This window comes from Ceratotherium simum, chromosome X, assembly GCF_057802395.1.
Source record: "Ceratotherium simum simum isolate JZ-2026a chromosome X, ASM5780239v1, whole genome shotgun sequence".
Taxonomy (NCBI): domain Eukaryota; kingdom Metazoa; phylum Chordata; class Mammalia; order Perissodactyla; family Rhinocerotidae; genus Ceratotherium; species Ceratotherium simum.
Genome location: NC_141940.1, coordinates 3601462 through 3627512, shown reverse-complemented (window position 1 = coordinate 3627512; position 26051 = coordinate 3601462). Strand labels below are relative to the sequence as shown.

Genomic DNA, 26051 nt, shown 5'->3' with positions numbered 1-26051 from the left:
TCAATTAAATCTCCCCAATTTTGCCCCCTCCCTTCTAACCATCCCCATGACTCTGCTCTCATTCAGATCCATACAACTCCTTTTTGGGGAGAAAAGAGGACCCAGTCTTTCTTTCCTTCAAACACTCTTGCCTCCTCCCACCAGAGGGATGTTTGTGAAGAACAGTTCTGACATGCAATGCCCCCATTCAAAACTCTTCTGTAACTTCCCCTTTGCCTCCAAAATAAAGTGCGGTTTCTTGGCTTGGTGTTGAAGGCCCAGCACTAGCCTGTCCTGGCTCCTACTCCAGCTTTATCTCCCACAATACCTCTTCGCACAAATGCTCCCAGCAAACCCCTCCTTGATCTCTATCAAGCACCACGCATTTCTGATTTCAATACCTTGGCTAGCTCTCTGCTTGGAACGTCCATCTCAGCACCTCTGCCTGTAAGGCTCATTTATTGCTGCAAGGCTCAAGTTCATGTGAAGTGCAGGCTCTTCCTGCCCGCACGCAGCTTCCAGGACTGCCCAGCCAGAGGGAGGCCAGTCTTCCTAGGAACTCCAGGGCAATCGCGACTTTCTATCTTGTGCTAGTAATTTCCAGGAGAAGTCCCCTCTCCTCTCTTGAACCACACATGTGACAGCCAAGACCGCATCTGAGGCCTTGCTGCATATTCCTCCATCACCCAATCTAGGCCAGGCGCAGAACAGCACATGAGAAATACTTGGAGAACTGTAACACAATAAGGCTCAGGAGTTTCAACAGCTCCTCCAGCCATCTGTGGATGAAGTTTATAAGGAAGATGGCAAGTATGATTAATCTCAACCTGTAGAGAAAGGTGCTCTGCGCCCTCGTGGGGGCCTCCAATGACGAAGCTGTAACCACTTGCCTTCTTTGGCTGCCTGGGATTCAGTCACTCATTCAGCAAATATAACTAATACCTACTGGTCATTGGGCACTGCACTCAACCCAGGGGAATACAGGTAAGTCAGACAAACCTCCATCTCCTGGAGCTCCAATGTCAGTGGAGGAAGAGGCATGCATATAAGACACTTCAAGTCCAAGCCTGACTGCCATAAGTGCAGAATCGTCTCTCTCCACAGCAGTCTGGTGCTGGACAGAAAGACAGGCAGATGGTCGGGCAGCTTTTTCTTTCTAGCAGGCTCAGGAATGCTCTGCGTTTGCCTGTTCCCTGCTCTGCAGCATGTCTTCCTATGGCAAGAGTGGCTACATAATTTGCAGGGCCCAGGGAAAAATGAAAATGCAGGGCCACTTGTTCAAAAATTATTAAGAATTTCAAGGAGGCGACAGCAAAGCATTAACCAAATGTGGGGCCCTTCAGCATTGAAGGGTCCACAGGGCCCTGTGGAATTGCACAGGTCACACACCCATGAAGCTGGCCCTGCCACAGGGCTAGAATGCATACACACAGTAGGCCTGAATGTGTTCTAAGGTCTTTTCTTCTCTCTTTCATGGACTCTGAAGGGAGCCCAGGTCCCCGTGAACTGGATGGCACTAGAACACACACAGCTGCACACAGGCCAGTAACAAATATTTGCTGAGTGCCTACTGTGTGCCCAGAACTTATCTGAGTTTCGGGGATATGGTAGAAAACCAGACGGACATGTTTTTGGTTTGGTTTGGTTTGGTTTTTGTCACTGAGCTTACTCCAGTGGGGGAAACCCACCATAAACAAGCTTGCAAAGAAACACCCAAGGAAGGCATCCGTTGTGAAGATGACAAAGCAGAGAGATGGGACAGGGGTGGGGTGGTGGAGAGGGTGTGTTAGATTTGCGTGATACAGCGAAGCCTCTCCAAAGAGGCATCACACCAGCTGGGTTACATACAACCCCTTCTAGAGCATCAGGTCTAGTGCTGCTAGTGTGTGACATCAGTTTGTTAGGCAAACCTCTGTAATCCCTTCCCCTCTGAAGTGAATCATGAAGGTCTAGGCAAGAAAGATGAAATCCAAGGATGCTTGCCACTTTTGAGATATCATCCCTGCATGGGGCACTAACTCCCACCCCCACCCCCACGCCTTCTCACTTCTTCTGACATGACCAGGAGCCAAGTCTCCAGAAAGATTTGGCCAGCCAGCATTTGAGAAGGGATTTCCAAGGTCCCTCCACGCCAGGTCTCACACTCAGGCTCCAGGGCTGAACTGGGAGCCACATTGCATCAGTGCCTCCGTGGGGTTCAGAGAAAGTCCTCCAGTGAATGCGTCAGCCTGGTCCTCTGTTGGCAGGTCCTCCCTGGCTACCAAATACTGCCTGTGTAACTGAGATCATAGCTTGCTGGGGAGACCCCCAAGTCTCTTCTTCCCCTGTGCCAAGAAAGGTACTAAGTTATCCAGCTTCCTTTGGATGCCAAGAGATGTGCTCTGAAGGACTGGAAGGTGTGGAGTGAGGATGGGGGAAATCTCAGAGACCAGATGATTTGGGGAAGCGATGGGGGGCAACAGGTGGTGGTGGGGGCCAAGGGCTGGAGGCCACAGTTCGACCCCACGAAGCGCCAGCGGGTTAGAGGGGGTCGCGGAGGAGGCAGAAGCCCACTCCAGCCCTCCATCTTGCCCCTTCCTGGCCCAGTTTGCGGCCGCCCTCCCAGCCGCAGCAGCTGGCCGCCCATTTCCCCCGCCCGAGGCCCGCGATCCCGCGATCCGCTAGCTCGCCTCCTGTTCCCTCCCCCTCGTCCCCCGCCCCTGGCTAGCTGGCAGCGCCGCAGTCCTGGCGGTGGGGGGCGGGGGGCCTTGGCGACAAGGCTCCCTCCTTCTCCCCCACGCCCGCCCGAGCCTACCCCGCCTTCTCTGCCGCAGCAGCATACAAGTCGTCGGAGATTTCCATCGGGGCTCAGGGGGCGGAGTCAAGGTGGGGAGCCCGGGGCAGGGCGGGGCAAGTGGGAGGAGTGAAAGTTGGAGCCCAACAAAACGCTCCACGCCTCGCTCGGTGCGACCAGACCGTGCGCAGCGACCTCCGCACGGGTGGTCGCGCCGGTCCTTGCTACAATGTTGACCAAAGTTCTCCTGATCCTCCTGAGCATGTTCATAATCCTCCCGTCGAGGTGAGTCTCCATCCTGGGACCCAGGAGCCCTCCGCGCCCAGCTCCCTCTTCCCGGGAACCAATCCGGCTCCACGGACCCCCGCACCCCCGCGTCCCTCGAGCCCCTCGCCTCCCTTGCCCCCCTGGCCCTCGACGCGCGGCTAGCCTCCATCCCGCTCCCTGTAGGACGGGTGCCCCGGGCCCCTGAAGGGGCACCCAAGAAAGAAGGCGGGACGCCTGTCCCCTGGCTGCTCTCGTCCCTGGACTCACACTCTAAACCACTGCGGCGGCCTGGGAAAGAGCACGTCCCTCCCTCTCTGAATCTTCCATAGGAAGAGGCAAGGGTAACGGGCCAGGGCAGGCTCGCGCTTCTGGGGACTGGGGAGGACTTTGAGAAGGTGGCGCCCAGGAAGGCGCGCGGGCTGGGGAAGCGAAATTGCGCCTAAAATGTTTGAGTGTTGACTAGTCTGTCTTCTCTTAGAAATTTTTTTTTCTGAGCGCCTACTGAGCACCAGGCACTGTGCCAGACAACTCTCACTTTACTTGCTTCCCTTCCCGCCGCTCTTCTTGGTGCCAATCCCAGGCACAAGCCCTGGTTTAGTCTAAGGGTTCCCGCCCTGGCTATCCACCCCGCCCTGCTCCGCTGCCAGCCTCCTCCTTCCTTCCTTATTCCCCAGACACCCTGCTGGGTGTTGGGCAGACTGGAGCCAGAGGCCAGGAATGTTATTTTCTGAGGTCTGTGGTTTAGGTCCTAGATTTCAGTCCCGCCTCCCTTTCCCAAAGGCTAGCAGCAGGTTTCCCCCTTGAGCAGCCAGCTTCCCTCACACCTTCTTCTGGCCCTAGGACTTTGCTAGGAAGGTTTCCCCCTGCATTTTCTGGCTTTTTAGGGTGGAAGATGACTGCTTCATATTTTTTAGACTGTTTCCTGCTGGGTGTGAACTATCACAAGTTCCTAAGCTTCCTGATCTGTGGAGCATTCTTGAAGTCTCCGTGGCCCTGGGCTTGTGTCTTACTTATCTGTTTTGGGGAGAGGGGAGATGGCTTCTCTCCCCACCCGAGAATGCTTTTGCTCCTCAAGGGAGAGGCTGTGTGGCTCTCTGCTGGCTCACTGGTGCCCAAGCTGGGGGGGCTGGCCTCAGCAGGGGTTTAGGAAATATTTCTGAACGCGTGCTAGGAATTTCCAGTCATCTGCATCCCTTCAGGTGTGAATTGGACTGGTTGGGAGAGCTGACATGGTGACTGGCTGCGACAAAAGTGGGGTCTGGGGTGGGGTCAGAAAGAGGGAGGGGGAGCAGAGAGGAAAACAGCAGGGAAGAGGGGCTGTTGAAATGGCAACTACCCTTCCAGTTAGGGGGAAGGGCTGCAGTAACTGCTGTTCAGACCCTGTCAGCATGGCAATCCGTGATGTCAGGAAAGATCTGAGGAGATGGCAGTGGGGTGTACTGGCAAGGGCCACATTGAACCAGGAAAGCTTGTTCTGATCCAGGCTCAGCCTCAAATCAGTTGTGCAACTTTGGGCACAGCCCTTCTCCCATCTGGGCCTCAGTTTCTCCATCTGTGAGGTGAAAAAGAGGGCTTATTTGGAAAAAACATTCCAGTGACCCTTCTCATGTTGCCTTCCCTCCCCCTAGCCAATTGAATGAGCATCCTCAGTAGGAGGAGGGGGATGCAGAGATTCAGCTCCATCTTGGGCCATCACGTCTAGAGGGATATGGGTGTCTGAAAAGCCCCCATGGAGAGATCCCATTAGTCCAGGGCATGAGTGTTTTTCAAGTTTTTATTATTTCTATCCCTGAAAGTGGGTTTAATGGCTGGCTGAGGAAAGATATGCATTGTCAGCAGCTCCTTAACCCCAAGGGATCCCAGGATGAGGGTTTTTTTGTGTTTGTTTTTTACTGGCAAAAGCTAATTGTAGGATTACAGAGACCTCGAGACCCTCTGATATCATTTTCGTTGCAGACATAGTCTGGGAACAGGGGAGCTTCAGTGATCCCCAGGCTTTAGCTTGTTTATTTGTTTGCCTCTTGTACCTTGAGGTTCTTGTTGTTGGCTTCAGACATCTTGGAGGGACTGCTGCAGACTCTTGGGTGGTCTTGGCTGACAATGCCAATCCTGATTGTGTCATGCTCCTAGCAAAGTCACTCATTTTGCAAGGTCTCAGGCCCCTGTTCTCCCTCCTTCCTTCCCAAAGTGGCTGGCATTATCTTTTCAGAGGATGAGGGGAAAAGCCTCAGGGAAAGAGGACATCTCTGAATGTGGTATTTGGAAATGGAAACTGCTTTTCCCAAACCCAATTCTTCTCTTGCCTACAAAGGGAATTAGCCACTTGAGACATGAGAAATGGCATAGACTTGGCACATCTGTATGCCAGTTAAGCAAGTCTAGAGCTTGAAATACTGCAGGAAAATGCATTTTGCTGCTCGAGTTGGCAGTCCCTTGGTCTGCAGTACAGAGGCTATGTCCATGTCTCTCGCCCTGTTAACTCCTTCTTTTAGGAAGCAAGTTGCCTGGTGGCTTTTTTAAAAAAAATAGAATCATTTTGGAAGTATAACATACAAATATAAAAAGCATAGAAATCATGAGTGAACAGCTCAGCGGATTTTCAGAAAGTAAACATGCCCATGTAACCAGCACCTAGACCAGGAAATAGAACATTGCCAGTCCCCTCCCCCACCAAGCCTCCCCACATGCCCCATCCCAGTACACTCTCCTCCCCAAACAAAGCCACTCTTCTGCCTTCCAACATCACCAATTAATTTTGCTCGTGGCTTTTTAAAAAGCTTTTAGTTATAAATTTTTTCAAAGATATGTAAAAGTAGAGGGAACAGTAGAATGAATCCCCATGTACCGATCACCAGCCTCATTAATTGTGGAACTCATAGTCACTCTTATTTTCTCTGTACCCCACCCACTCTCCATTTCCAGTTTAAATTATTTTAAAGCGAATCTCAGACATCATATCACTTTATATGTTACTATTTTAATATGTATTTCAATAGTCATAAGGACTCCAAAAACATAATAAAATACCACTATTACACCAAAAAGTTTAGAATAATTTCTTTGTGCTGAAGAAATTATCCAGTCAGTGTTTAAATCTCCCCTATGATATCATAAATTTTTTTTTGTTTTGTTGTGTTTTGTTTTATTTTTTGCAGTTTGCCTTTTAAAGTCAGGATCCAAATAAGGTCCGTATATTAACAGATTTTTATTAGTGTTTTTATTTTTCAAAACACTTTTTATTGAATTAGAAAATATATGCAGAAAAATGCTCAAATCATAAGTGTAAAGCTGAGGAGTTGTCAGAAAATGACCACACTGGTATCAAGACATCAGGGACTGGAGCATGAGCAGAACCTCAGAAGCCCCCTGGTGCTCCCTTCCTCATTGCCTCCCAGCAAAGGTGCATGACCCTGACTTCTAACACCATCGGTGAGTTCCATACATTGGCAGATGGCTTTTTAAATTTTTGTTTTATTTAATTTAATTCTTATTTTTTGGCTGTGGTGCATGGCTGTAGCACTCAGGTTGGACTCCTCTTGGCCATCTATTTCCTGGACGACAGTGTCTAGGTGAAGGACTCCTGCCTTTTCTTAGTGCTTACAGCTTCTCCCCAGCCCTGGCACCCAACTCCAATACCATGAGTATCACAAAAGCAAAGGAATGCAGAATATTCCCACAGCATTTTAGCTCTCTCTGGGAGAGGCTGCTCTGGCTTTCCAGAGCATTCCTCAGGAGTCCTAGCCCTCTTCCTGCTCATTTGCTCCCAGTTGGTGCTGGCCAGGCAGACTCGAGACCAAGGTGAGTAACAGCAGCTGATTAGTCAGAGCTCATACACCAATGCCCTCTTCATTTTACATTGAAAAATTCTTTTAAAATCTTGAGCTTGGTTTTGTTATTGATTTTTTTAATAAAGAATTAACATAAAAGAGGGATAGCATGGAAAGTTCCCAAAGAGCAGCAAGATTTAGAAGAAATTAACAAGTATAATCTGTTGCTGGCTCATAATTTACTGTTACCAGTCACTCTTTAACTATGCCTTGGGTTGCAGACTTATTTTGGTTTGCTTCTGTCCTAAGAGGTACCAGCTGGGGCTCCTACAGAGTGGAGGACAGAGCTTCATTTTTTTGTTTGTATGTTCTAGGATTGAAGGACCTCATGTTGAGTTGGAGAAGGGACCCTCTGCCCATGATGATGATGTCTATGGCCCCAAGCCCCAGGCGTCTGAAAAGAAGCTCCCCTCTGAAGAAACAAAGCCCACTGCTATTGGTATCCATGGTAGACTTGACAAACTGCCAGCAGCCACTCGCATCCTGAACAGTATCCTGAATAACTATGACCACAAACTGCGCCCTGGCATTGGCGGTGAGTAGCAGAAAGTAGTTCTTTGCCCTCTGGAGGCAGAGGGTTGAGGGCATAAGTGTGGATAATGGGCCTAGGGGGTAGGTGAGAGTGACATCACATGGGCAGGAACATCTGCTGCTGACCTGTCAGGTAAGACATATCAACTCTAGTCTCAGCAATGCCATTAACCTCGGTCTAGACTTTTCCCTTCTCTCACTCTTAGGTTTTCCAACTATAAAATGAAATGACTGGACTAGATTGACCTTCGAAGTATGTCCAGCTGTCAACAGTTTATGAATTAACTCTGGCCATGAAAGAACAAAGAAAGAAATAGAATAGGATGTTGAAACTGTGTAGTCCAACCATTATCCAGCTCCCCTTTTCTCCCCTTTGACCATACCCTCCCCTGCCCCACGCCCCTGTTTGACACTTACCTCTGCCACTTCTGCTTCCTTTACAGAAAAACCCACTGTGGTCACTGTTGAGCTCTCTGTCAACACCCTCGGTCCCATCTCTATCCTGGACATGGTGAGTACTGAGCTTTGATTACAGTATCTCGTAGCCCAGGGAGCTGACCCATGGGGCCTTTCACGTACTTGTTTTTTCTGCTCTGTATGTCTGTAACAAGAGTTTTGTGGGGGGAGAGATTTTAACCAACACTGACTTGAGAAGGAGGCTGGAAAAGGTAAGTCCTTTGCTGCCTGAAGAGAACCTTCAGAATCCTGACTATATTTTCCAGTCTTTCACTCAAAATAAAAATAATAAAGCAACTTTAAACACCACAATGGAATGGCTCTTTTCTTCTGATAATGACTTTTATGGACTTAAGTCTATAGTTACCAACTCTTGCTCTAAGACTGTTTCTCTACTTTTGCCCTGGTTCCTTCTCTCCTTTTCCACTGCTATCATCCTAGTGTTGGTACTGTCCCCAGTTGGCCTTCGTTGTCTCCCACCTGAAGTATGAAAAAGTCAAGGTCTCTGCTTACCCCAATCTACCTACTAATTTGGCCTTCTGAGTGATGTGCCTCCTGCAGTCCTGACCCTGCATAAAGCATGAAGTTCAACCCCACATTCTAGCAGTCAGGGCCCTCCATGGCTGTAGCCAACCCACGGTTCTGGTTTTATTTCTTTTCATGTCTTTAGAGACCACATGCTCTAGTCACACTAGAGTATAGGTATTCCCAGACCATCTTGTACTTCTGAGCCTTTGTTCAAGCTGTTTGCTATTTGGGATGCCATTGCTCCAGTTTTCTACTTGTCATAAGCCTTACCCTTCAGGGTCTAACTCAAATGACATCTCTTTCATAGGCACCTTCCTTGACCTCCACGGCTATTAATTGCTCCCTTCTTACACCACACTCCTTTCTTTGGCACTCAGATCTTTCTAGCTTATATCACAGTTGTTTACCCGATTTTCCATATCTCGTTGTATCATAATTATGTGCTCTATGTCTGCCTTGCTCTCTCAACTATGGGCTCCTTGATGCCAAGGACTCAGTATATGTTAGCTGAGCAAATTAATTATGAAAGATATTCTGCAAAAGTCACTTTCATCTGCAGAGCCTGATAATGAGGAAGGCTGTGGTAACCAACTTCACTGCAGCCATAAACTTGGCCCAAGCCAGGTCAGACACAGTTTTAGCATACCTGTTGGTACCCAACAAGTGCCAGGTGATTGGGTGAGCTCACAGTGTAGGCTCTGAGAGAGGACTTACAAATAGATACTCAAAGGTAAGTAAACATTCATGGAAGATCAAGGTGTTTACATAGGCTGATTGGAAGAGTGAGGTTTTCTCCTGTGATGCTTTGTTTGGCTACCCCGTTCTTGAGGCACAATGTACTTTATGTATTTCTATGTAGCAAATTACCCCAAAACACAGTGTTTTAAAACAACAAATAGTCATTAGCTCATAGCTTGTGTGAGTTAGGAATCCATATGACTTAGCTGGGTCCTCTGTTTCAGAGCTTTTCACAAGGCTGCAGTTAAGGTGTAAGTTGGGGCAAGGGTCTCATCTGAAGGCTCAACTGAGGGAGGATCCACTTCCAAGCTCTCACATGGTTGCTGGCAGGATTCAGTTCTTCTCTGGCTGTTGTCTGGAGGCCTCCCACGGTCCTTGCCATGTGGGCCTCTCCACAGGGTAGCTCACAGTTTGGCAGCTGGCTTTCCTCAGAATGAGCAAGAGCCTGAGAAAAGGTGCTCAAGATGGAAACCACAAACTTTTGTAATCTAATTTTGAGAGCGACATCTCATTGCTTCTGTGGTACTCTATTCATTAGAAGTGTGTCATTAGGTCCAGCCACTAGTCAGGTGGAGGGGATTACACACAAACACCGGGAGGTGAAGATCATTGGGGGGCCATCATAGAGTCTGCTACTACACATGGCCATGATGTTCTCCTGTCGGAGCTAGTAGAGGCTTGTAACTCCTAGAATAGAATGCTGGGAAATAACAAGGAAGAAGAGAAGCATGAAGGCAGAAAGATCTTATTGAGTTTCTGTCAACATTTAAAAGATTTTTTCCTCTTCCCTTCATGTCAGATTTGCTTTTTGCTGTTATTAATGTGCTTATCACTAAATGAGTATGAATTTAGCAATCAGTTTGACTAAAATTGTTGCTAAACTAAGAAACATTAGGTTCTGAGCAAGAACCAGAGGTTGAGGTCTTGTGGTCCCACCATCATGGCCACTGTTTACTCTTAATAGGTAATGGACCTTTCAGGTCATTGGTGTGGGGATGGAGAAAGTGGCCTCAAGAATAGTGGAAAATTTGTGGCTACAATCCCTGTTATTTGTGTAAGATATAATTTTGGGAAACTAATTTTTATCATCTGTAAAAGCCCTTGTGGCAGCAGGGCAGTAGCCCCACTCACAGTAGCTGAATGCGCTATCTCTCCTTGCTCTGTGCCTATTAATGTTGGCAGCATTGGCCTCACCTGAGGTGTCAGGAAGTGCTGATACATGACAAACCCAAGGGATAGTCTAATAACTCAGCAGTCACAGAGCCTGGCATGCCATACAGAACTGGTCCAAAGAGGAGCCAACAACTTGATTTTCTTTGGCCAGTGAGGTGGTGCTTCAGCCTGGGCCAAGTGCCTTTAGAAGATTCCAAACACTCATGTGGTATTAAATTTCCCCAGTAAGTCTGGCCTTCTACATAGTTCCAAATAATTCTTTAAAGCTGTGGGAGGTCCCAGTTCTTGTGTACCCTACTTTTCCCTGGTGGACACTATAGAGTCCTGTGCTTAGTGAAGAGGGAGCGCATGTCTATCTCACACAGCCACAGCACTTGCCAATGACGAGACTATACTTGTCTCCTTGGATCGTTGTGACAGCCTTTGTGGCAGGCGAGGCTGCCCCTGGGATCCTCATTTTATGTTTGAGACAACTGAGCCCCTTATCAAGGTTGTGAATCCCCACTGTTCTGTTCAACAGCAGATGTGGTTGTTTGAGGGGAGTTCTATCGCCCTTCAGTCAATCAGATGTTGTGTAGAGCTCAGGATTTGTCCTCAGGGAGAGAAACCTGAGCCCACAGCATGTGGATTTAAATCAAATGTTTCTACTAGTCTCCTGGCTAAACTTTTGCTATGCAAGCTAAGGCTAGCCTGACCTTAGAAGGCAGTGACCAGTCTGGGAATGGCTGCCCATCGCAGCATCAACAGTTGCTGAGGCTGCTTCTCGCTGTGGTAATTATTGCAAGCGATTCTAATTAAGCCAATTCCTTGACACCAAATTTCTAGAATTTCAGCTGAGCTAAAAGAGATGTACATCCCAAGCTCCCTTGTCTAACTGGGGAAAAATTGAACCATTAGTCATCAGTTGATGTGTAATGAACTTACAATTGGTATCTTGTTAAATAGAAATTAAATGCTCATTTGAAACACTATAACACAGAGCAGGAGCACAGTGTGGATTGTGGAAGAGAAGGCTTCCCCTGGCTACCAAGCAGTTCACGTGGCCTGGGAACGAAGGAAGCTCTGCAGGCCAAATTGGAACTGGCAGCCGCTTGGGACTGTAGAAACACTCTGAAGTCCACTTGTGAAGCCTGGCAGGACCAGGCAGGGCAGGGCTGGGGGCTCCCATGTGAATGGTAGCCAGGCTCTGCCAGCTTTTTTCTGTCTGCCTTTCTGGACTACTCTAGGGAACATTCCCAGTCTGGGAGGCCAGCTCCTGGCAATTTGGCAGCAGCTTTCACCTCTTTTTGGCCTGGGCACCATAGGCAAGTAGGAATTGTCTTGACCTTTCCCCTGAGAGCTCTACTGGCCTCCAGGGTTGTGGGTTTCTGGTTGGTGTTCATTGTTTGATGCAAGATAACTTGGGAAAGACCTAGGGATCCTGCAGAGGAAAATTGGACATTGGTACTGAAAGAGATTGTTAGTGCAAGTGAAATAAGCACTGGAGAGCTCATCCCAGGGCAAGGCCATGGTAATGGTGCTCTGAGCATCACAGCCAGTGTGCTGCCATTAACTATTTGTGTGACTTTGGACAGGCCACTTTCTCTTTGAGCCTCAGTGTCCCTACACTAAAGTAAAGGAGGCTGGGCTAGCCCTCAAGGTGCTACCTTGGCCTAGTTCTGGTACTTGCTGTTCAAGCTGCTTGCAGTTCTATTGCAGTCCATTTTTTCTTCCTTCAATACCATGGTGCAAACTACTAGCTTCTCATACTTCTTTCTTTTAAACAGCCTTCTTGATGTTTAACAAACTATTGATGGGATAGACAATATCTGGATACCAAATCATCATCAATATATGTATGCATATGTACACACACATTCAGAGGTTAGGTGCCCTTGTTTAAAAGGAAAAACAAAACAAAAAATGATTCAAAAAACATGACAGTAAATAGACATTTCTCTCATGACTCAAAGCACTTCATTTTTAAATATGATTCTGGAGAATGAAAGATTGAGGTTAATTGACATGTGTGCTCCCCAAATAAAAGCTGAAAGGGGAAACTTAGCAATATGCAATCAAAGGTGTGTGTGTTTATAAATGTTTAAAATGATTTTGAGTTGAGATATTCAATTTTCTATGGAAATGTGTGGGCCGAGAGGGTGTTGACCTGTCTGGAGTAACACCACAGCCCTACAAAGGAGTGGTGACATGATGAGTCCAGCCCATGCAATTGAGACACCATTGCCTAACTGTTTCTAGATGAAATTTGTCTTCACAAACTGTTATCCATTTGGGAATGTTCCTTTCTTTTGGGAATACCTGGAAATAGAAAACTCTTACAGCCAAACTCATGCTGCTTTCCTCTGTGCAAACCTAAGTGGGTTTTTTTCTGCTTGCTAGGCCCATCACAGTATGGCATGGGAATGTTCTTTGTCTGCACAGCCCCAAGTGTGTGATTTTCTGTCCTTCTCACCAGGAATACACCATTGACATCACCTTCTACCAGACCTGGTATGACGAACGCCTCCGTTACAATGGCAGCTTTGAGAGCTTTGTTCTGAATGGCAACATGGTGAGCCAGTTATGGATCCCGGACACCTTTTTTAGGAATTCTAAGAGGACCCAAGAGTATGCGATCACCATGCCCAACCAGATGGTCCGCATCCACAAGGATGGCAAGGTGTTGTACACAATTAGGTATGTCAGACCTCTGGAGTCTTACCTCTTGGGACTCTTCCTCCCCTTCTGAGAAATTTCACCAAAGAACCATGGGTAGAGGTTTCATCCTGAATGTTACTTCTAAGGGCCCTTCTGGCTTTCCTAGACCATGAGCTCAACCCCTTCATGTACAGACACAGACACTAAAGGCTTGAAATAGAAAGATATTGCTTAAGGCCACAGACCAAGTTTGTGGCAGAGCTGGGACTGGTACCCAGCTACTTGGCTCCCAGTCTGGAGCTCCCCTCACTAGAATGCACCAGTATGACTGCATTGCCTATATAATTCCATCCCAAGTGGGCACTGGATGTAAAGAGACGTCCACGGTGGTGGAATTGTCCAGGCGGAGCAGCAACACAGCGGTTGGAAAGATACCTAAGACCAGGCTGGATACTTGAATGCCTGGCAGGGGAAGATTGTGTATGGGTAGTGTAGGGGCAGGGAGGTGGTAGAGAGTGGGAGAACGTTGGCAGGTCCTGGAAGTTGGTCTGGGCAAGAAGCAAAAGTCCATCTAAGTTAGTCCATACATTTCTCTGATGCTGCATACCAGAGTAACCAGATACTTTCAAGCTGTTCTTTCTCTTTTTGTCTCTCTTTTGAGCTCTTTGTCTCAAATCCCACTGTTGCCACTCATTGGTGGTGGTCCCGAGGCCCAAGTGGGGTGGATACCTAAGTGCTCAGGGCCAGCCTAATGAGGCTCCTTTCTCCCTTCCAGGATGACCATTGATGCTGGATGTTCACTCCACATGCTCAAATTTCCAATGGATTCTCACTCTTGCCCTCTGTCTTTCTCTAGCTGTGAGTACCTTCTTAGGTTTCTGGGGCCCCAGAGTCATGCTGGGCCCCTTCTTTTTCTCATCCTTACCCTTTATATTTTTCTGCCTCTGCTTTTCTCCTAAGATGGTGCCAAGGTTGCTCAGGGCCTCCCACTCCATCCTCATCTCCTTTCCTGCTGACAATACTGTGTTGCCTAACCTGGGCCTCATGTTGGAGTCCTCCTTCTCCCTTCCACCCCATCTCAAGTCAATCACCTGCCTCTGAAATGTATCTCAAGTGTGTCTGCTCCTCTCCATCTCCACTGTCACTATCTTGGTTTAGGTCTTTGTCGTCTTCCACTTGGACTTTTGCAACGTCTTCACTTTGAAACTGAACATGTCCAAAACTAAATACATTGTCTCCTCCCAACCTCTACTCCCAAAATAAACGTGTTGCTTTTGTGTTCCCATCTGTCTCATTGAAAGGCACCGTCACCCACTTGGTTGTTCAAGCCAAGAACTTTGATGCTTTTTTCTCCTTCACCTCCTATATCTAATCAATCAACATATCCTGTTGGTGTTCTCTCCCAAATCTCTATTGATTCTGTCCATTTCTCTGCATTCTCACTGCCACAGCTTTGACTCTTGACTTCATCCATTTTATTGTGCCTAGATTACTGCACTGGCCTCCCATAACTGGTCTGCCTGTCAACAGGCCATCCTCATATAATGACCAGAGTGACCTAGCTGAAGCATCATCTAGACCAGGTCACTTCCTAGTTTCAAATCCTTCCTAAACTCACATGGATCAATACCAAATTCCTTAGAATGACCCTCAAGGCACTTCATGAACTGGTCCCTGCTACTCACTCCTGCACATCATCTATCCTCTGTGAGCTAGATATCCTCTACCATCCTGAACTTTTGGGATTTCTATAATACATCAGGCATTTTCACCTTTCTGTGTATAGAAACCCTCCTCACCCCTTCAGCCTTATCCATGCAGAGAATATTTACTCGACTTTTAAGACTTATTAGGGATATCACCTACACTCTTTCTGGGTGTGTCCCCGAGTTATCTTTCCCTCTTCTGTTTCCCCACTGTCCCATGGGCAGAGGTTTCTCAGAGCAATTCCAACAATTACAGATGTATGTGCACTGTCTTACTGAATAAAATGTGAATGCTTGAGGGCAGGGCTCCTGCCTTACTTGTCTCTGTATTTCCAGCACAGGGCCTGGTACTGAGAAATGTTCAGTAAATGCACTAATAGAATGGACTTCAACAATGAGGTAAGAGAGACAAGGTCACACAGCTAGTGAGGCCAGAGTCAGAACACCAAGGCATTGCTCAGACTCCATACTGGTGGAGACCTCAGCTGGGCTTCCCAGTCTCACATGACCCTCCTCTCCACGTTGCTTTACAGTTTCCTACCCTGAGAATGAGATGATCTACAAGTGGGAAAATTTCGAGCTTGAAATCAATAAGAATAATTCCTGGAAGCTCTTCCAGTTCGATTTTACAGGAGTGAGCAACGAGACTGAAACTATCTCAACTCCAGCTGGTAAGTGCACTTTTGGAGCCAGAGCTTGGCAGAGGCCCAGGAAGGTGGTAGGAATGCCTGGAGGTGGCCATCCATATATATAAATGCTATGTAATAATCCCATGGAAATATTGTAGAACATAGCTCCTGTCTTGTAAATGCTACGCGCTTACAACTGTTTGCAGAGGAAACTGAGACTTTGTAACTACATCTCAGTCTCATCTGCAAAGAAGTAAGTGCTTTGCCAAACCCCCAGGAGGGTAGGTAAGTAGATCAAGTTTTATTGCTGTCAGAATTTACAATTAGCTTTGCCATGTAGACCCTTCAGTTTCAAGCTTTTTGTTACAACTGACCTACTTGGATGACTTTGGGGAATAGAGCTCATGTGACTTCTCCATACCCAGAACCAATCCACGCTGGTTGAGTGGGAAGGAAAGTCCATCCCAACAAGAGGTAGAGGTGGAGGCTAGAATTCTAATGTTAGCTAGGTGAGGGCTGGGATAGCATGGAGGAAGTTTTAGCAGCTACAATGGCTACTGCATCAACATTTATTTTAAAGGAGCAGCTCTGACAAGCACAGATTCTTGTCAGAGGCTTCATGGTGGATTCAACATGGATATGGTATTCAGTGGTTTTCTGACCTTGTCCCTAACAAAGACTAAAGGGCAGGGTCCTGGGTCTCTTAAAGTTAAGCTCCCAATGAGGTGTGAGCATCTTTGCTTGTGTTCCTAGGTAATCTGAATGAGGGGCCAAGGGACCTCCCCAGGGTTGCTCCCGGAGCAGCCCTGGAAACCCTCTTCACACATACTGACCAAGTCAGGACAGTGGAGGCACTGCTCTCATCATTTCCAGAATGCAGATGGAGCCAGTCACCCAACCAGCCATTTGCCGTGGGAGGTGTCTTGCTTTGCTTCCCTGAGGCTAGGCAGAAAATAAGCTTTTGTCTCACTTGTTGAGTGGGTCACTGGGTAAGGGATAGCTCATGCTCATCTGGCTAGAGCTTTGCTTGCATAGTACTAGGCAGGGGCAGAGGGCTGCTTTACAAATGCTTTCTTTTTCTTCGGGGGCTCTGGGTAAGCAGTTTTACTACCTTTGACTCAGGATCCTTGCTTTTCTGCCAGCTAACCATGGAGCTGCTTCTTGCCTTTCTGCACCTGTTTTCCTAGACAGGTGGGGACCCATCATCAAAAGCGGCAGAGGAGACAAGGGCCAGGGGCTTTCAGGTCACTAGTGGTTCCATTTAATACATGGTTGTGCATTGTTTCAAAATGGTGCCCTAGTGACTACAAAGTCCCAGAGCCAGCATCAACACCAAAGCAATGACAATAGGTAAGCACCAGCCCTCCTTGGGAGAGAGGAGGGTTCTTAGGGAGAAAGGAAAAGGGCTTTTTTCTCTTCTGCTAGAGGCTAGTTGACCTTGAATCATGGTTTCTCCAGTATCATAGTTATCTTTGGGACTGGTCCCAAACTCTTCCAGTCGGCCCCTGGGCAGTTCTCTCCATCTAGAGCAGACTTACATACTCAGCTCCTAAGGGTTCAGAATGCAGTGATAGCTTACTACTCTGGCCACCTTGGGTCTTGATCTAGAGAGTCTCTGCTTCAGGAGGCTCTCAGAGAGTCCAACTTTGCCTCCAGTGAGTGAACCATCCTTCACTGGTGGCTGTTGAGCCTCTGATGGAATCTTACCCACTATCAGGACTTCACTTTCTTTTAAAGGAGTTTCTTTCTTCTCTAGACAACTCTGTCCATCAGAAAACTCTCCCTATTCATCTGAAGTTGGACTCTCTGGAACTTCCACCCATTGGACTTAGTTCTTTTTTCCCTAGAACCACTGAGCTTACAGTAAGTCTAGTCGCTCTTCCACAAGGTCAAGATGAAAGGACCAGTATCATAGTTCCAACCCTGGGTCATAGGATTTTATAGGCTATACAGCCCTACTTCCTTTTTCTTCCCTTGTTCTTCAAAGCTTTGCGTCTACTCATCTTTCTAGTCTCAGTCCTCTGGACACAGTCTTTTTAATTGTGTTCTGATAGTGCAGTGACCAACTGTGGTCTGGCCAAAGCAGATAAGAGCAGAAACCATCTTTAGCTTTTTTTTTCTTTTTTTTTTTTTTGCTTTAGCTCCTCAGCCCCAGATATCTTTTTATCTTTTTTCCCTTACTCATGCTCCTGCATTCCTCAGGAATAAGAAAGTGTATGCTAGTATCTTTCTTTGGGCCTTCAAAGACAATTTTCCATCTCTTGACAAGGGGAGAAGGTTCTTCTTTGGCTGGAATAAGTCAAATAAAAATAGAAAAAGCTGATAGGATAATAAATCTTCTTGCAACAAGAAATATAAACTCAGAAATGTTTTGCAGGGAGTGGTTGTAGCTAAATAGGGGTATTTTAAATTGCAGTCAAGGGCAAGAGAACTAGAAACTTGATAAATACATTCTGGCCAGTAGGCAAGTGTGAGTGGTCCCTGCAGAAGCCCTGGAGTAGGAGTTATATCCCCAAAGCTACTACTCTGGACACAGGTATTCCACTTCCTTGCCTTTTTCCACAAGATTCTGAGAAGTCCTGCCCCTTGAGTGTCAGTTCTGCCAAGGTGAGTAGGAAAGGCTGCTCTTCTCATTCAGCTCCAACATACCCAGACCTGCTGGGCAGTGATCTACTTTCCAAATTAGGAGGAGACTTGAACAGTTTAGTGTTCTGGTCTGCTTTACAAAGCTGTTGCAAGGCAGCAGCAAGAGTTGCTGAGCATCTGATAGGTTCCAAGCTGCGCTGGGCTTAGATGGGCTGGAGCCAAGCCATAGGGCCCACATAAGCCCTGCCCTGAAGGGATGTAAAAGCCCACCTAATTCAAGGCCAAGGACTTCTACAACATCACTGAGGTGTAAGTTTGGAGCTTAGCTTTGCTAGGAGCCAGCATTTGAGCTATTACAAATCCAGTGTGATGTTGAGAGTGAAAAGGGATGTTCTGGGCTCAGAAAAGCCCCACAAATCCCTGGAGTCATGATGAACATGCAGAGTGTTTGGAATGAGTGTGTCAGAGTATAAGGCAGCATTAAGGGTACAACAGAAGGTGCCAAGTAGAGATATAGATTGTCATCAAATCCTGTAGGAGCCATCACTATCTAGGCTGAGAGCCAATATTAAGGACTTGATGTTCAGAATGTGAAGACCTCAGTCTGCCTTGTGGATGTATAATCTTCAGACCTGACATCTAGAAGGCTGACTGAAATTTTCACTTTCAGCTAATTCTTCTATTTTCCCAGAACACTCCATTTGGGTTAGGGCAATAGACTAAGAACGGGGAGTCCAGGGTTTGAATATTGGTGTAAATATGCAAGCTATCTCAGGGCATCTGAGAGCAGATGGGATTAGCTGAGGGTAAGTTGTGTGTGTGCCTGTGTGTATAAGATGTCAGTTGGAGCCAGGTTCTAGTGGGCCTTTAGTGTCAGATTACAGAGTGGAGATTTGATTCTATAGCTCTTGCGGAACAGGGAACCACCAGAGGTTTGGGGGTAGATGAGTGATTTCTTTTGGCTATTGACAGAATAGTGCTAACTAGGGCATTTCACCAGCACATGAATGTATAGGAAGAAGGCTGAATGGGTTCTGTGCTTCCCCTACCACAGCACAAGCTGCCTGTGGCTCGTTTCCTGAGAGTATACATTGCAGGGGCCAGCAGTGCAGGTGTAAGGCTGTGATTCTTCAGAGTAGATGTGGCACTTCAATGGATGTGAAGGCCTCAATCAGCCATCTAGACATTAGCTGTGTGGTCCTGATATCTAGAGGGCTAACTGATTCTTTTTCACTTTCATCTGACTCTTCCGCCACCCTAGAAAGACAGATGTGGGATGTGGGACAGTGAACTGAGAAAGAAGTGATTAAGGTTCTGGCCCTGATTTAGTTCTTAACTGACCATGGGTCTTGCAATGAGTCTTCTCTCTGGGCTTCTTCTGATCCTTTGTGTGTGGCATTGGAATAATGTGCCTCTATCCTAGTACTCTGGTGGGGATCCCATGAGCTAAACAATGAGACCCTTAATATGCCTGCCCTGCCTCAGGGAGACCCTCACCTCAGTGCTGTAATGAAGTGGAATTTTTTATGTCTTCTAGGTGATTTCATGGTCATGACGCTTTTCTTCAATGTGAGCAGGCGGTTTGGTTTTGTTGCCTTTCAAAACTATGTTCCTTCTTCTGTGACCACAATGATCTCCTGGGTTTCCTTTTGGATCAAGAAAGAGTCTGCTCCTGCCAGGACCTCTTTAGGTAAGTGGATAAGGTGGATACACCCATGGGCACAGAATTGCCTTATCAGAAGTCCTTTCAGCAGTGTAAATTATGGATCAGTAGCTGAGCCCATCTCCACTCCTGTGCTTTCCCAGGGATCACCTCCGTACTCACCATGACCACACTGGGCACCTTTTCCCGGAGGAATTTCCCACGTGTCTCCTATATCACAAGCTTGGATTTCTATATTGCCATCTGCTTTGTCTTCTGCTTCAGTGCTCTGATGGAGTTTGCTGTGCTCAACTTCCTGACCTACAACCGGACGAAACCCCGTGGTTCTCCGAAACTTCGCCATGTATGACCTGGGTATGGGAGTGGTGACAAGGCTTTGGAGTATGAAGGCATGCATGGGAGGGCACTAGGACATATGGCACATGCTGGCCAGCTCACTGAGTGGTGGAGGGTAACCTGGGTTTTTAGGGGGATTTGAATAAACTTTCTGATGTGATGGTGGGAATTCTAGGGGGCAAGAAACAGTGTGCCAAGGACAGAATCTCCAGAAACTCCTGAGGCAGCACCTAGGCTTGGTTCATCTTTCTTTGACTTTATTCCCCTTCTTCCCTTGTCCATTTCAGCCTCGTACCCATGCCCTGACCCCTCCCCGTGCCCGCCAGCATCAGGAGGCTTTTGTGTGCGAGATCGACGACTCTGAGGAGAGTGATGAAGAGGAGGGCCCATCTTGCCCAGCCCAGCAGTCCCTCGGCCCAGCTAGCACCCAGCGCCTTGGCAGCTGCTGCAAGTGGTGCAGGAAGTACTTCTGCATGGTCCGCAGTTGTGAGGGCAGTATCTGGCAGCATGGCCGCCTCTTCATCCACATCTACCGCCTGGATAACTACTCGCGAGTTGTTTTCCCAGTGTCCTTCTTCTTCTTCAATGTGGTCTACTGGCTTGTTTGCCTTAACCTGTAGGTACCAGCTGGTACCCTGTGGGGCAGCCTCCCTAGTTCCCCAGGAGGTCCCACTTCCCTTGCCAAGGGAGTTGGGGGAAAGCAGCAGCAGCAAGAGCAACTAGAGAGTGTCATTCCTTCCCCCTTCCCCATTCCCCAAATATAAGCCTGAAGAGAATTGGTCTTTGCTGGCCCTCTCCCCTACCTGGCCTATTCATTGAATCTCCTTGGCAGCCCATTTCAAGTAAAATGACCCACCTCTCTAGTCTTCAAGGGGAGTTTATGATGGTTAGGCTTAAAAATCATAGGCTCTCAGTGACCAGCTCCCTAAGACTGTGCCCATGTATGAGCAGATTAGCTATCTCCCAACAGTGTTGACAACCACTGCCTTTTTCCAGAAACCCAATACTGCCTTTGTGGTGGTCCAGGCCCAGCTCTGGCCTCAGCCTCAAAGTGCACGGACCAGTTGCTTGCCTGTTCCTGACACCTCCTTAATATGCTAGGCAGCAGTGTGACAGGGGGCAGGGTCCCCCGTCCTTAGTTCAGATTATTATATTCTTGGTTCTATCTCCCTGCCCTCCCTTCCTCTGCAGATAGACAGACACTGGTATTATCCTTTAGGAGGAGGGGAGTCAGCAATTGAGCCTCTTTAGGACAGTATCCCTCCCTCTGCTGCTGTGCACCTCCTTCTCCCCCCACCGCCTCCATCCCTCATCTGCACTACCAATTCAATGCCTTGCATCCAGTGGGTATCTATTTTCGTGTGTGATAATAGTAATAACCCTTTGCTTTGTATGCCACCTTCTTTCTCTTCCTTGACCCCTGTGACTCTTTCTGTAACTTCCCCAGTGACTTTCCCAGCCCTGACCCAGGTGCTAGGCCATGGTGACTTCCTGGGGCCAAGAAACTAAGAGAACTCTGCTTTGCAGCAGGCATTACCTGCATTGATTGGTGTCCACCTAAGGCACAGCATAGGGGTTCTGCCACTTTGTGGGCTCCTGGACCCATGAGCTAGTCCACTCTTATCCCTGGGGCACTCTCACAATCACAATCAATCAATTGAACTCCCTTAAACTTGTACAGCACTTTACCTTTTGCAAAGCACTTTTGACAAATTATTTATATTTATATTTTGGTCCTCATCATAGCCCTGTGATATATTCAGGGCAGGATTCTTATCCCCATTTTGCAGATGAGAACCCTGAGGCACAGATTTCTATGGGACTGTGGATCTCACTGGAAACCACCCATGAGCCCACTGTCACCTTCTATAGCCTCTGCTGGCACCCCAGTGGCAGTACGCAGAGTGGCAGCCTCTCTTCAGCATTGGCTTGCTCAATTCCTGGGCCTCAGGTGTTCAGACTGCCCCCAAGATCAAAACTCTCCTGGCTCTGGTAACCCAGTGACGTGAATTTGGACATGCCCCAATGCTTGTATATGCTGAATGAAATCTGTGTCTGTATTTTATTTGGGGTTGGGTAGGGTGTGGGATCCATCTGCTTTTTGTCACCATCACCTGAAAAGGGGAAATATATCAATAAATATATCAGCAAAGCATGGAAAGTATGGCTGGTTTCTCAGGCATTCAAGTTTGTTCTCAGCTCAGGTTTGAAATCTTAAATCAATGACCTGAACCTTTGTCTCTTCCTCTCTCCCATCCATGACTCCCAGACCACCAAGCATGCACCATGTGGAGAACTGACGGGAAGAGAGTGGCCAAGTGGGTGGCCTCCTTTTACTGATTCTCTTACTTCCTCCTATGCCTCTGCTCCCTTCCATGTCCCTTTCATTCTGCCCATCATTCTAGCCTCACCTAGTCAGAGCTAGAAGGTTCCTAGAGACCATCAGACTCAGAACACTTCCCTCCAACTGTGTAAAGATGGAGATGCTGAGGCAAAGAGAGGAGTGTTTGTTGTGCGTCTACTCTCACAACCAGTCAGTAGTGGAGTGGGACCAGACCCCAGAAATCCCAATACCCTCTCTTGGCTAGGAGCAAGCCTGAAGATCTTATTGATCCACACTTCAAATGGGAAGTCTCTAAAGGTATATTGGGAAGTGTTGGCCTTGGCATCCTGTGACACATCTAACTCTAAGGGAACACGGAAACAACAAAAACCAAGGAGGAGACAAAAATGGCATCGGAACAACCACCATTTTTGCCATAAGTTTCTTGAAATGATGCTCAAGCACTTTCCCTATAAGAAATCCACATGCCTCTACTGTGTATTTTCTAATGTCCTAACCCACAGCAAATTACAAGTAACAATTTAGAGCAAGGAAAATAGTTCCTCACTTTTACTTTACATTAGAAAGATGCAAGAAAAAAAAAAAAAGGTAGCCTTGCTCCTGAGCAATGGAGACATGCAAATTTGTGAGTACCCATATTTAAATGCATTTTGAAACAAAAATAGTGTAAACCAGATTCCTTAATCCCACTACAACAAAGCTAAGAGCAAATAAAATTCCTATCATTTGTAAATTTTAAAAAACTCACACAGTTCTTTAAAAATGAAGAAATTGAAACCATAATTGGGCACATAATATCTAAAAAATAAAATTAGTGAAGAAAAAACTACATGTTAAAATGCATGGGATGCAGTCAACACTGCACTTAGAAAAAAATCATAATTTAAGCATTTCAATTACTAACTACAATGGAAGGAAACTGAGTTAAGCATCGAAACTTAGAAATTGGAAAAAAGGATAAAAGCACACTACACTTTAGTAAAGTTTTGGGGAAAGAGGAATTTTTAAAATAAATAGTGTAAGAAGAACTAGTTAATCACTTAAAAAACAATGAGTAAAACTATGTCTCTATCTCTCTCTTTACATTGAAATTACAGATGAATGAAAGATTTAAAAACTTTTTAAGGAAATAAGACAATATGACATAAGACAATATGGGTGAATATGTTTATATTCTTGGGATGGGAAAGGCCTTTCTAAGTATGACATAAAACACCAGAAACTATAAAGGAAAATATTGAAAAATTTATCCATACCAAGAAATAATAACTAAAGCAAAAGGCAAAAAAAAAAAAAAAGTATAACAAAACACACCATCACTGGGTAGTTTTACTGGGAAGCAGTCTCTGAGACTGAGATTAGAGTGCAGGAGGTTAACTGGGGAGTGCTGGTAGAGTCAAGCCTGTGGGTGGAGTGAAGGGAGCAGGGCTGAGTAGAGAAGAGATTGGCCTGCAATGCAGTCACGAAAATGGCCTCAGCTGAACACATGGGGAGTTCTGGAGTTGGGATGGGCCTTCGAATTGTCACACATCAGTGCAAAGGGGCTGCACCTTTACACTCTTGCACTGATCAGTCATTAGATGTGAGCATGAACTTGAAGGGGACATGAACTTGATATGTATGGAGAAGGACTCAGCTGAAGGCTGAGTTGTTGGAAGCCTCCAACAATCTCAGCAGCTGAATAAATGAGGGCTTCTGTGCCAAAGGGGCAGGGATGTGGGAAGGTCTTGGCAACACACTACAGCATCCACTACAGTTCATCCCTCACCTTGCTCAGGCTTGTTTGCTTCATATAAATAAATTCTAGAGCAATTCTCCCATGATTATATTGAGCTTCTTTTCCTGAGGAAAACTTACAAGATTGGTAAAACACACTACAGCATCTGCTACTGAAGCAGTCTTAGGGCCTTAACTGTTATTTATTGTCTCCAAGCTGCACTACCCATTCTAGATTTCCTCAGCTAGTATCTCTGCTGATCAAGGTAGCTTACCTGGTGGAGTGACTAAAAGGGGTTTGAGACTCTGGACACCATGCCCGTCTCAAGCCATGGCTAGAGATCTTGTTTGTCATTTCCAAGAGATACCTAAGTGGGTCACCTAGACACCAAACCTATTCTTGACTGCCCTCGTTGTATAGCAGTGGCCCTATCTCTTCCCGATGATTAGGGTCAATTTCTCCTGTCAGGATGGTGACTTGTTTTCTTTTGGCTGATGTCAAAAGTGAACAGGCAGCAGCCATGAATTAAAATTTAATGGAACTCTTGTGTTGTCCCCTGGTGAAGGCACTTACAATCTGGGAGTTAAGAACTCTAAACCTGCAGAACCCAGAATTATGAGGATGGGAAGCACAAATTCCCCAAGTGGGTCACTGGGAGGGATGATAAGCAAGACAACTCCCACTCCTACTCCTTAGTTCCCAAACCTGTATATTCTCCTGTATAATGGTCATTGATTTAGGATGTATAATGCCTGCTGGTGGGTGACGCCCCATGTTCTTGGGGTATCATCTCCAATCTGGCACTTCAGTTGTGCCTTCAACACACCGTTTCATCACTCTATCTGGCCAGCACCTTCTCAGTGGTGCAATATGTAATAGAATCCTGAGCCATGTGTCCAGCGTTGGACTCCTTTGGCTGGAAAGTGGATCTCTGTGTCCAATCTTATACACAAATTCACGTCTCAGTAGATCAAACACTCTACGCTCTTGAATAGTGGTACTGGCTGAGGCTCTCCAGGAAAGAAAGACAAATCCATATCCAGAATTTGTGCTGATTGCAGTTGAGATGAATCACTGCCCCATGCAGTTTTGAAGAGGCTCAGTGTAGCCAACTTGGCCCCAAGTCACTTATTGCTCTCCTTCAAGAATGATGATATGTTGGAGACTCACCGTTGGTTTCTGTTGTGGGCAAGATCAATAGCTAAATCAGCCTTAGTGAGTAGATGATTATGCTGTTGTGCCCACATATAACCTCAACCCTGCCATTGTGGTAGGGTTGACAAATTTAGTAAATAACAATCCAGGACATCCAGTTCAATTTGAATTTCAGATAAATAAGAAATAACTTTTAGCATAAGTATGTTTCATTTGAGGTCACACTGTCCCTGGGCTGCTCCTAGCCGAGGATTGAGCACAGCAGGGACACTAGAGTCTGGACACTTCTGCCAAATGCAGAGGAACTCTTCCAACAAACAACCTTTGCACCGGAGCTCCCCATAAGCCTGGCTGAGACTTCGTCAAATTTGCTCTGCAGTCTGAGAGTCTTCCTCCTATTCCTCCTTGCTGCTCCCTCACCTTTCAGGTGTTAGACCTCATTCCCATCTGAAGATTTTTCTGGCCAACTCCTGCTCCTTCTTCCTTTACCTTTCACAAACATTTTCCCCAATAAATCTCTTGCCCCTTAATCTCATCTTGGCATCTGCTTTCCAGACAACCTAAACTGGCACAGTTGATACCACAATAATACAAGAAAACACACAGTAAGATGGGGTTCTGGGACAGGATCACTCACCACCTGGCTGGCAAGGAGCAACCCATCCTTAGCGGTATACAGGACACAGATAGTATCTGGCACAATGTGACAACCCAATACTGGAAGATTTCACTGGTGGTTACCTGGGAAAACATCCCAATGGAGGGAATTCTGTTGCTGATTCAGGCATTTGAAGGCTATGGAGGAAGCATTATATACAAAGAAAATGGAGCTGGCCAGTTATCACTAAATTGTATTGTTGCCCTACAGAGAGACAAGGAGAAACTGAGAACAGATGATAGCAGTTTTAATCCCTTAAAGGGTAAAAATGAGAGTCAGAGGGCCTCTTTGGAAGCTTATAAAGGGAACTTTACCTCCTATAGAAGACATAGATGAGAAGCAAATGCA

The 26051-nt window shown here is 46.7% G+C and overlaps 1 protein-coding gene across 1 annotated transcript; it reads left to right on the top strand.

Moving 5' to 3' along the window:
- The first annotated feature begins 2943 nt into the window (after positions 1 to 2943).
- GABRE (gamma-aminobutyric acid type A receptor subunit epsilon) lies at positions 2944 to 22797 on the top strand. Its single transcript, XM_004443806.3, has 9 exons — positions 2944 to 3037; positions 7161 to 7381; positions 7821 to 7888; positions 12728 to 12948; positions 13685 to 13767; positions 15149 to 15286; positions 19368 to 19520; positions 19637 to 19836; positions 20117 to 22797. Exons 1-9 carry the CDS (start codon positions 2982 to 2984, stop codon positions 20447 to 20449), a joined length of 1473 nt encoding a protein of 490 aa, XP_004443863.1. The 5' UTR covers positions 2944 to 2981; the 3' UTR covers positions 20450 to 22797.
- Positions 22798 to 26051: the final 3254 nt, after the last annotated feature.

What these genes read in the sequence shown, in the direction of transcription:
- GABRE (XM_004443806.3), top strand. Translation starts at nt 2,982, where the DNA reads ATGTTGACCAAAGTTCTCCTGATCCTCCTGAGCATGTTCATAATCCTC. An exon ending in ACTGCGCCCTGGCATTGGCG is followed by an intron (nt 7,382 to 7,820) that starts GTGAGTAGCAGA and finishes CTTCCTTTACAG; the next exon opens with AAAAACCCACTGTGGTCACT. An exon ending in CCCTCTGTCTTTCTCTAGCT is followed by an intron (nt 13,768 to 15,148) that starts GTGAGTACCTTC and finishes GTTGCTTTACAG; the next exon opens with TTTCCTACCCTGAGAATGAG.